The sequence below is a fragment of the Gadus morhua genome, chromosome 8 (genome assembly GCF_902167405.1).
Source record: "Gadus morhua chromosome 8, gadMor3.0, whole genome shotgun sequence".
Taxonomy (NCBI): domain Eukaryota; kingdom Metazoa; phylum Chordata; class Actinopteri; order Gadiformes; family Gadidae; genus Gadus; species Gadus morhua.
Window position 1 is genome coordinate 2,186,257 of NC_044055.1, and position 11,973 is coordinate 2,198,229.

At 48.4% G+C, this 11,973-nt stretch overlaps 1 protein-coding gene across 1 annotated transcript; it reads right to left on the minus strand.

Annotated features, from left to right (window-relative positions):
* Positions 1–205: 205 nt before the first annotated feature.
* Positions 206–11,928, minus strand: parp2 (poly (ADP-ribose) polymerase 2). The gene is made up of 17 exons (XM_030364423.1): positions 11,724–11,928; positions 10,788–11,000; positions 10,487–10,678; positions 8,949–9,019; positions 8,434–8,484; positions 7,991–8,087; positions 7,078–7,153; positions 6,886–6,988; positions 5,981–6,134; positions 5,432–5,570; positions 4,961–5,024; positions 4,737–4,871; positions 4,169–4,296; positions 3,431–3,530; positions 3,224–3,322; positions 1,624–1,748; positions 206–694 (listed from the first exon to the last, which is right to left on the minus strand). The coding sequence occupies exons 1-17, from the start codon at positions 11,794–11,796 to the stop codon at positions 535–537; spliced, it is 1,980 nt and encodes a 659-aa protein (XP_030220283.1). The 5' UTR covers positions 11,797–11,928; the 3' UTR covers positions 206–534.
* Between the last annotated feature and the right edge of the window lie 45 nt (positions 11,929–11,973).

The following is an 11,973-nucleotide window of genomic DNA, read 5'->3' on the forward strand; positions in this document are numbered from 1 at the left end:
GCTGACGGCTCCTTTCTGACCAATCAGTTCATCTCTTCCATGATTGGTTTGGTGCGGCTACTTTTTTGATTGATCACATTTGTGTAAAGAAGGAGGGTGCATTTTGTTTTCAGAAACTCGCTATCTTCAACTGCTTTCCATTCATCTAAATCTTTCCTAAGGACCGTTTAAGAGATGAAAGAAAAATACTTCCTTGATGCAATCATGACATTAACAACCCAGTTTATTACGCAACAATACCCTTATGTACAACGTACAAAAAAGTGCAACATTCTGTCAACAAATGGCACTGTTCCCCTGACCTGTAGTAGCAATATTATCATTGGGTTAGGTGAAGAACCGATGAAAACCTTATAAGTGACTTTAAGTAGAACGCCTTAATGGAATAAAAGCTGTCCCCATTTAGACCTTTAAAACCTTTAAAAAATAAAACCGACAGCGAGGATCTGGAGCGTGGGTCCAGGGGAACGATCCGGACAGCGGGACCTGGCCAAGTGACCGGTGCCGCGTTGGGGGGGTGGTTCCCCCTCCCGCTCACCACAGGGAGGGGTAGTTGAACTGGACTCTGAGCAGGTAGCGCATGCGGACCTGGGCGGGGTTGTACACGATGAACTCGTTGTAGAGGAGGGAGTAGGACCCCGCCCGGCCCACACCCGTCTTCACCGGCGGGCCAATGGGCACCGAGAAGCCGTCCCTGAGGCACGGGGGGGGGGGGGGGGAGAGAGGGAGGTGGGGGAGGGGAGAGAGGGAGGTGGGAGAGAGAGGGAGGGGAGAGAGAGGTGGGAGAGAGAGATGGGAGGGAGGGGAGAGAGGGAGAGGGGAGAGAGAGGGAGGGAGGGGAGAGAGGGAGAGAGATGGGAGGGAGAGGAGAGAGGTGGGAGAGAGGTGTGTGAGGGGGGAGAGAGAGAGGTGGGTGAGGGGAGAGAGAGAGAGAGAGAGGAGAGAGAGAGGTGGGTGAGGGGGGAGAGAGAGAGGTGGGTGAGGTGGGAGAGGGAGAGGTGGGAGAGAGAGAGGTGGGTGAGGGGGGAGAGAGAGAGGTGGGTGAGGGGGGAGAGAGAGAGAGAGAGAGGAGAGAGAGAGAGAGAGAGAGAGAGAGAGAGAGAGAGAGAGAGAGAGAGAGAGAGAGAGAGAGAGAGAGAGAGAGAGAGAGAGAGAGAGAGAGAGAGAGAGAGAGAGAGAGAGAGAGAGAGAGAGAGAGAGAGAGAGAGAGAGAGAGAGAGAGAGAGAGAGAGAGAGAGAGAGAGAGAGAGAGGTGGGTGAGGGGAGAGAGAGAGAGAGAGAGAGAGGTGTGTGAGGGGAGAGAGATTGGTTTTAGCGACAACAAAAAGGGGATATATTTAGAAGCATATCAGTGTACAGATTGATTTCTGCCCAAGAACAAAGTATAATTGTGTATCGTTCTGTCATTGCACGAGTTTGTGAGTGGTGCCTTGCTGACGTTCCATTGTTATTCTACTGGATATATCTTAAATGCTGATCTTAAATAAAACAGATTGTACATTCATACAAACTAACTGCTAAATAATACTAAAATAAAACAGAACTAGAATTAGCGTTGGCGACATTCGATTTTTTTCCGACAGAGAACCGGACGAGCAGAAGGGAAGCGAGCGCGCCACTCACAGGGTGACGGCGTTCTTGGGGTCCGGGCCGGTCTGGCCCATGCCCTTGGTGCTGTGTTTGCCCTCGGGGAGTTTCTGCGCCTCGTAGTCTGCGTCCAGGAGCTCGTTGCAGTCCCCCAGCGCCACCTGGTGGACAACGGCCGCCACACACACAAAGGGAGCGTATTGAAGACTGCCTCCATGATGCCGTTGTAGCATTTTATTTATTTAAACATTATTATAGGCTAGAGTCAGAGAGGAATGTATGGGAGAGAGAGAGGGGAGGACGAGCAGCAAAGGGCCCCGGGCAGGAATCGAACCCGGCGCTAACGGATCATCAAGGGCGATGGTGGCTCAGCGGGTAGAGCGTGTACCATAACGCCTCAGTCCTGATCGCAGTCCTGATCGCAGTGCTCTACCGGGTCGCCCTTGATGATCCGTTATTCAAACAGTCTAAACCCTGTGGGTGCAGCCAGAGTCTGCGTCTGGGGCCGGTGGGGTGACGGCTTCAAGCCCTTGAGGTTGAGCGATTTATAGGCGCTTCATAGCGTTGTTTTCTCCGGGCGTCATTGTTCTTCATCAAAACGTTCATTATGTAGAATAGGAGAGGGGACTACTTTACGCTGCAGAACTCCTGTGCGTTTCTCGTTCTGAGATATACAAAACGGATTGGAAAAAAAGACGCATCGCTCTTTCAACGCACAAAACGGCGAGCGTCCAAATCTCTGCTTGACTCCCGCACGTCACTCTGAACGCGCAATATGCGGCCAATAAGACTACCGCAGACCGACATTGGTTACAACATACGATGTCCACTGTAGGAAACACATCAGCCCATCCTTTAATCTTGACATAGGTCCATGTCAAGATAGACACATATCTATGGCTGTCTTGACATATATCTATGCATCTCTACAGGGCCGTCCCAGTGTCTCTACAGGGCCGTCCCAGTATCTCTACAGGGCCGTCCCAGTATCTCTAAAGGGCCGTCCCAGTGTCTCTACAGGGCCGTCCCAGTGTCTCTACAGGCCCGTCCCAGTATCTCTACAGGGCCGTCCCAGTGTCTCTACAGGCCCGTCCCAGTATCTCTACAGGGCCGTCCCAGTATCTCTACAGGCCCGTCCCAGTGTCTCTACAGGGCCGTCCCAGTGTCTCTACAGGGCCGTCCCAGTGTCTCTACAGGGCCGTCCCAGTGTCTCTACAGGGCCGTCCCAGTGTCTCTACAGGGCCGTCCCAGTGTCTCTACAGGGCCGTCCCAGTATCTCTACAGGGCCGTCCCAGTATCTCTAAAGGGCCGTCCCAGTATCTCTACAGGGCCGTCCCAGTGTCTCTACAGGGCCGTCCCAGTATCTCTACAGGGCCGTCCCAGTGTCTCTACAGGCCCGTCCCAGTATCTCTGTAGGCCCGTCCCAGTGTCCCTGTCCCTCTACAGGCCTGCCGCCCTCCAGGGCGTGGGCTCAGCGACCCACCTCGCTCGGCGACCCACCTCGCTCGGCGACCCACCTCGCTCGGCGACCCACCTCGCTCGGCGACCCACCTCGCTCAGCGACCCACCTCGCTCAGCGACCCACCTCGCTCAGCGACCCACCTCGCTCAGCGACCCACCTCGCTCAGCGACCCACCTCGCTCAGCAGCAGCAGGCCTATGTTGTTGCGCTGGTTGGTGAAGCAGTAGTTGGCGCTCTTCGACGACATGTCGGCGAAGTAGATCCCTTTACCGAACTGGAACAGGGAAACAACACACAACGGGGGCGTGACCACGAGGAGGCGGAGGAGTGGAGCGTACCATTGCGGGAGCGTGGTTGATCGGGGGGGGGGGGGGGGGCGTACCATGTATCCGGTGACGGGGGCCTCGGGGGGGGCCACGCGGAGCCCCTGACTCAGGATGCCCACGTAGTTGGACAGACGGGATCCGTGCCACAGCAGAGTCCTGGTGACACACACACACACACACACACACACACACACACACACACACACACACACACACACACACACACACACACACACACACACACACACACACACACACACACACACACACACACACACACACACACACACACACACAAAGATCTGATTAGGGCTTTGACTCCGAACTTCGTTATTCGAATATAATTCGAAAATTCAAACGAATATTAGGCAGCCCTTAATAATCGAACCTGTAATGGGCAGGCCAAGAGGGAGAGACGTCGGAGAACCCGACGCAGTCTATTCATAATATTGTAATGACCACGGAAGAGGCAGTGAATGAAGTATTGATTAGACAGCGATTTATTAGAAACCTAATAAACCGTTGGAACACGCAAGACAGCGTAGCAACGTGGTAAACAAACCCCGCGAAGCCCAATCCAGGTCTTACTGAAGCCATTTAATGGTCAAAATATGATTAATAAATATCCGAATATATTCTAATATTAATATTATAAACAAACAAACTTCGAATATGATTTTTGGGCAAAAGTCAAAGCCCTAGATCTGATTGGCTCAAAGGATGAAATTAACCAATTGGTGTCGAGGGGGGTGGGGGGGGGGGAGGGGGGGTGGGTGGGTGGGGGGGGGTCTTACTTGTTGTGCATCCCGGAGAGGAACTTCTCCGATTCGCCCTGGCGGTCCACGGAGAAGATGTCCAGGACGCTCATGGTGTACTCGCTGTGGGTGGGGGCGTGGGTGCTCTGCAGGTAGCTGGAGACCGTCTGGACGGGGGCGGCCACACACGGTGTTATGGGCCTTCGCTGTGGCTGCTCCCAATCTCTGGGACAGACTTCCTCTGAGTCGGAGAACTGCCCAGCCTTTTGACTTTCACTTTAAAACGCTACTTTTTTTGCATTGGCCTTTAGCACAAATTTAGCTTTTTTTTGTTTTGCTTTGTTGTTGTTGTTGTTGTTGTGTATCTTAGTCCTATTTGTTGTTCTGCATCGTATTTTTGAACAGCACTTTGGGCAACTATTGTTGATTTTAAATGTGCTATTTAAATAGACTTGACTTGACTGACTTGACTTGTTATTGGATAAACACACGATTAGAAGAACAGAAGATCATTAAGAGGTCACAAAAGTAAGCCTTAAAGGTCCCGTGCCATGCCACCAGGTGTGGTGTGATTAGCCGTTACAAGCCGTTTGGACGGCAGCAGCACCTGGTATGCGTCGCTGCCGGCGTCCAGGGGCTGCAGCTGGCACTGGAGGGAGTGGTACTGGCGGTCCAGGGGATGCTCCTCCGCGTTGGCACTGGCCTGGACCATCTTCACGGCGATCTGGATGTCACTGAGGGCCTGGGAGAGGGGTCACCACAGTACGGCCTTAAGTAAAAGATTGATATATTCAATAAACAGTTATGATGGACACTGAACACCGCCCGTACCTCCAACAGAGCTATCTTTTCCTTCAGGTCGTCCTCAGAGCTGATCATGGGGGGTGTCTTCAGCCTGAATCACGGCAGGAACGACGCAGGAACAGTTTGAGTTTACAACGACACAAGCAACTAGACTTGTCCTCCTCATTGGGATCCCAATCCTATCTGGACATATTACTGCTGAGCTCCGGAATGGTGCGTTCAAGATATACAGAATACATCGGACAATGTGTCAGGGTTCTGTTCAGTGTGGGACACAATCTTTTTTTTCGTGCACCAAATACAACGACCCTGGTTCTATTGAAGAGATTACGTGTTAGTCTGACCGAGTACAAACGCTCTCCTAATATCATCCTGTTCTTTTCAGTCTGGTCACCATTTTGCGATCCAAAGAGCTGTTATCCCTCGAGTGGATCAATGCTTGGTGACTAGACTGCGCGGGACGGAGAGCAGCAGGGTGTGACGCTCGGGGCTTCCTACCCAAAGTCGTGGGGGATGCGAGTGTAGAACTGGTTGCAGGCCTCCAACAGGTCTTTGCGGCTGTCCTTCTTCTTCAGGCACTCTTCGATCCGCTTCAGGGCGGCGTAGCCCGCTCGGATCTGCTCCGACGTCAGCTTGCCTGCGGGCGGAAAGACGCGGTCGCGTTACGTTTAGAGGCAGACGGCACGCAAGTGAACGCAGCAACGGATACAGATATACAGGCGAGCGGGCCAAACATAACAACCGGCGATCAGTTTCAAGAAGGAAAAAGGCAACATATTTAGCTTTAAATCAGTGGTATTGAGGGGGGGGCAAATGCAACACATTTAACTTTATAGGGCTGATTATGGTTCCACGTTCACGCAACGCAACGACCACGCAGACGCTTCGACGCAGTCGTGAACCTTTATGGTTCTGCGTCGGGATTTAGTGAGCGGACCAATCACAGCCCTCGCTGCTGCGTCGCCTCGACGGAAGGTCACAAAACGTGGGACCATAACCAGCCCTTAAGTCAGTGGCAGTGAGGCGGCCACACGTCTCTGGACTGACCCAGGGGGGCTTTGCGAGTGTCAAACTTCATCTCCAGCACACACTCCTCCATGGCCTTGATGTCACAGATGAGCTCCAGCAGGGACTGGACCTTCTCATCCAGCTTGGAGGTCCACTTCTTGGGCGCGGCGTCCACCTCCAGCGTGGGCTCCTCCTGGTTCACCACACAGAGAGGTTCAAGAGGTTTAAAGGTGACGTATTGCACCACCAGGTGTGAGTGTGATTAGCCGGTACAAGCGGTTTTGAAAATGTGCAGCTTCTGACATCACAGGTGGCCGTGTCCACCCAGATGTGTGCTGGATAGATCAGTCTACCAGCCTACCCAGTTGACTGTAGCAAACGTTGCTCATCTAACCGTCATACATCCAGGTGGACACGCCCACCTGTGATGTCAGCTTGTAACAGCCAAATACACTCAATTTGCCAAATGCAAAATAGGGCACATTCCCAAGAAAAACCTAACTTAAAATGACCTGGACATATCTGCAGGCAATGCTGATCAGAAGTGATGACTTTTATTGAAGAATAGCTTGGGCAAAAATAGATAAAGGAAATTTGAACGGTGAATAATACCATTCGGAGTAGGATAAATTAATAAATAAATAAAAGAACAAAACCACAATTCAAAAGGGAATTTGTAATTGTAAGTTTGGTGAAGGAGTTGACGGTGTGTGTGTGTGCAGGCATGTAAGCAAGGTAGACAAAACAGAAACCTTAACGGGAACGGAAGGAATATCATACTTAATACAAAGAATATCCATCTTTGGGTGACATTGCGACAAAAAAAAAAAGTGTGATCATAATCTGATAAAATACTCTCAGGGGAAGCCGTGTTTGAGCCTTTCTTTCCCCTTTAACGACCCAGCCATGGTTAGGTCACCACTGTTTGTGTCGGCCGTCCTCACCTTTGAAGAGGTACTGTAGTCCATGAACACCATGTCATATTTTCCAGGGACTTTCTCAAAGTTAAGCCGGTGTTCCCAGTTATTCTTTGTCTTTTCCTCGAATCTGTCGACACACACAGACACGGTTCAGACGGGCACTGAAGCGCGGAGAAGCGACGTGAAGGAATCAGCCTTTATTCAGCAGTATCTCACTTTTTCTTGAAGAAGTCTTTGGCCTTGTTCAGGTCTCCTCCGCAGGCTGTCAAGCTGCTCTGGCCCGATTTACCAACTAACCAGGTAGAGGAACAGGGATCAGTAACCAGGTAAAGCAACTAACTAGGTAGAGGAACAGGGATCAGTCATCAGGTAAAGCAACTAACCAGGTAGAGGAACAGGGATCAGTAACCAGGTAAAGCAACTAACTAGGTAGAGGAACAGGGATCAGTCATCAGGTAAAGCAACTAACCAAGTAGAGGAACAGGGATCAGTAACCAGGTAAAGCAACTAACCAAGTACCTGATGTAAAGTCCTTATTTCTGAATGATATGGCTGACCCGAAGGCAGTATTTCAAGCTCTGGATAATCGTTAAAATTCCCAAAAAATTATCGTTCAGTTTCCTCACAATTAGGGAATATTTAAATTTGAAATCGAATGAACGAAAAAGGGAAGAAATAGTTATTCATAGTGCCGGCTACGGAAACCAATGCTGCAGAATCACGTTTTTATCCATGCACGACCTATCGTCCTAATGACCTGATACACGACATGACATTTTGATACCTGAATGAGTGTTGAATCATGCAGGACATTTCAGTGCATTTCTTTTAGACGCACCTGGCCAATACAACTCTTGAATCTTGAAGCTGACATAACATCTTGATTTATGAATGAATGTTGAATCATGAACGACCTAACATCTTGATTTATGAATGAATGTTGAATCATGCACGACCTAACATCTTGATTTATGAATGAATGTTGAATCATGCACGACCTAACATCTTGATTTATGAATGAATGTTGAATCATGAACGACCTAACATCTTGATTTATGAATGAATGTTGAATCATGCATGATGCAGCCTGCTGAGGTCTGAGCGGGAGCGTTGAGCTCATGAAGTTCACCTCTGCCCCATCTCAGCCACACGCTATAGCTCTTGGAGCTGTCGTCTTCTAGCAGCTGGAGTAGGTAGTACTTGTTGTTGTTGAACTGCAGGTTTGTCTGGAAATAAAAAAAAACTTGCATAAGCCGGCGATTGGCATTGTTCAATAAGGCATGCATAATGCATGCATTGATGCACATCTTGAGCTTCATTACTTTATCTGCCGGGAAACCCGGCCTTGCATAAACATAAACAACCACATGAAGGACCATACAAAACAAAATGAATGGCTATTGGTTTCCAAATACCCAATATTAAACCAAACTATGTTACAAATATATTTTTTAAGATATAAAATTCGGGATGAGTTTGATCTCTTAAACTAAAGTTTTTTTGAGAAGTATGTCAAAATATAATCTCTATTGGTTTTGAGTTTATCTCATACAATGTAGCTTCAACTCCTACCTGATTTAGCATGACGTCATAGACGTCCTCCCTTTCACTGTAAACATGGGCCTGAAAGAAAGAGATGGAGAGTAATTGCTTACTTCAAACGGAACAGTACAATTATGCTTTTTGGCTGCATGTAAAGTAATATCTGAAAGAAATAAAAACAAAATAATTCAGATGCACTTATTGGCATGTTATAAATTGGGTGACCCAGTGCCACACACATACATGAAGCTAATTTTAGCAACTGTACCAGCGAAACAAGGCTAGTACAAAAGAGATCACATCCCAAATGTAAGATAAACCAATGCAACCACTCCTTACTGTACCGACAGCAATAAATAGTTTCTCTTCTGACAAATGGTCTTATCGTAAGTCGCCTTGGATAAAAGAGTTTAAAAGACTTTGGATAAAATAGTCTGCTAAGTGCCCTAAATGTAAACCATTCGTCGGTCATTCGACATGTCTACCAAGTACAAAGAACACGGTCATTTTGTGATGATGTGCCGGCCGTGAACACGTTACAGTACCTTGCCCAGCTTGGCCTTACACTCAGAGTCCACTGGAGCCTTCCCCTTCATGATCACGGTCTTTACCACCTCTGGGAACAGCGTTACATTACAGGGTTAGTAGGATTCACAGTATGGGAGCATTCTGTAATGTACCTATTGCCAAATAAAGATGCAGCCTAATTATAATAAACTCCCAAAAGGATGTAACCTTTTTTACTTTAATATTAGTTTGTTTAATAAGCCCTTTGTAATGTACTTTGTAATGGCGTTTCTTCGTAATGAAATGGTACTTTCAAAGTACTTTGTAATGGCATTTATATTTCCACTGTTGATGTGTTAGAACAAAAGGTCTGTGCAAGCCCCTTGTAGCCTCAAGTCGTTTGAAACAGCAAAGTCCATGGCTAGACTCGGGTGCTCAGCAGCCATGCAAACAAAAACGACCTTACAGCGCGCTGCTAGTTCTCCGGACTGTTGCAGTGAAACGCTGCAGATCAGCTGTGTCATACGGTCGTGGGAATCCGGGTAGGAATGACCGGCCCGGATGGCCAATAGAATGCGCCGTTATCTCTGATATGGTCATAGTGGGAGTGTTTGTGGACGGTAGCGGGTTTGTCTCGACTCTGGGGCTGCCCACCTAGTTCACATCGACTCATGGGTAGGGCTGCTCGATTATGGGAAAAATCATAATCATGATTACTTTGGTCAATATTGAAATCATGATTATTCTAACGATTATTTTTGGGTTTGAAAAAATGTTGTAACTATTTATTCAGCATGTCTCTCCCAAAAACACTTGGTAACTGAGAACTTTGAATTTTCGCCTTAAAAATACACAAAATGGTAAAAAAGGAAAAAACATTTTTTTAAATATGGCGATCAACATTCGATTAATCGGCCAGCCCTGGTCACGGGTGTGCACAGTTTAAGCCAGCCGTCTCTCAACACCCTCAGGAAGAGTTTTCCTCGATGCCAACATGGAACTCCAGGCCAAGCATCATTATCAACAAACCGGTCTTTCTACATCCCCACCCCGACTCCTTTGTTTGGGGGAATACAGTGAAAGTAACCTAGGTGCAGTGTGGCAGCCACCCACGTGGTGTGTAGCACATGCATCGCTAGTCATCGCTAGAGACACACACACACACACACACACACACACACACACACACAGTTCGCAAGAGTTCCGTGCACACCTACGTCACACATGGATACATTTCTGGGCCTACAAAAGGATGCACATCACAGCACATGGAACTGCCACAAATACTTCCTCTTCCCATTATGTTGAACGAACACACACACACACACACACGCACGCACGCACGCACGCACGCACACGCACACACACACACACACACACACACACACACACCTTATATTGCAAGTTAACTTGGACTCTGATGGCGGGCGAAAACAATGTCTCCATTGACGGTCACTTCCCTCACCCTTTTTTCTGATTCTCAATGGCTCAAATTTGAGACAGCATATTGACCATTGTGAATAAGCAATGAAAACATCCTCTGGAGAGTTAATGCTTGTTTTAGATGTTAATTTACCAGTACTCGTCGCTTCGTCTTTGGGCTTTTGGACTTTTGCCTGGCTCTTGGCCTGGCCCCTCCTCTTCTTAGGAGCTGGCTCCTCCTCTAGTTCCTCCTTTGGTTCCTCCTTTGGTTCCACCTTTGGTTCCACTTTAACTTGTTCCGCTCCTTCAGCCGGCCCAACCGGGGCTCCATCTCCACTCGCAGGCTCTGGATGGTAAAGATAAACAACCACGGATAAATAATAAAGATAACGACAAAGTTGGTGGAAAAAAATCTGCATAGGTACAGGATGATGCTGCCATGCTCAGACACACACCTGATTTCACCATCTGAGAGCGTATTTTTCTTTTGTACTTGGTGGCGGGGTTAATTTGAACCATCTTCTTCAGGTCGACGTCATAGGCTGTCCCCGCGGCGCCCAACGTGATGGTGACGGAGGCGTCCCCGGAGGACACGGCGGAGTCCAGTATGGCAGATGTCGAAGGAGGGTACAGTTCCCATTGGCCCTCGTCCCCTTGCCATTGCCACACTGACATGGTGGTGGGAGAAACCATGTTTATTTCTCATATTAGAAATGTTTATTTGGAAGACTAGCGGCATATTTAAGGGTTGGGGCTGAGGCTGCAACCTGACATATTTTTCCCGTTACTATTTTACCGGACTGAATCTCATTGCTCTTTTGAAACTACTTTCTAGGGTCGACCGTCGTGTCGTATCTTAAATAAACAAATCCATATTTAAAAAGTTGTTTCTTGTCTCGCTTCGTCCATCCGTGGTCCATGGATGTGGTTTGAGGCAAGAACTACAAGCATGGCCGGACTCTGCACTACAAACATGGCCGGACGCTGCACCGCAGCGATGAGTCCGGACATGTTCAGAGTGCTGCGTTATACCCGAAACAATTAGTTTATTTCGAAACGTTTCTTGAAATAACTATACATGCATAAAGGTACATTTTTATATCCAATTCGACTTAGGAAATTTCGGCTGCGGCCTCAGAATTGGAGCCTGTCTCGTAGTAACGTACATCGATACCAAGCGAAGGGGCACATATCGTTGACACAAACACACAATATACAAACTACAATATAACAACTGTAAACATGTGATCGACGTCATCTCGTTGGATGTCATTATTAGCCGTACATTGCAATGCTACCAACAAATACGAGTGGCAAGACGCCCAGGACATTCCCTTGTTTTACTTTCAACTAGCTTCCCAGCGGTGGATTCACCGCGAATAAACACTAACCTTTTGTGCCCAGAACATCTCCGTTCGTCTGATCATTTACGGTTTTGCTCCTAGATGCTCGTGTGTGCCTCATGGTTTATAAAAAAAACGACACAATGCCGCGGCTGTAAAGGTGGTGCTGCTGAAAGGTGGGCGCGGGAAACTAAACTCACGACGTAAACACTAGTCTTCTCTCCGCACGGGACCGAGGCGCCTGGGTACCGGGTTGTAGACCCGTGCTTCTCATTGGTCGACATTTCGTGGTCCTCGT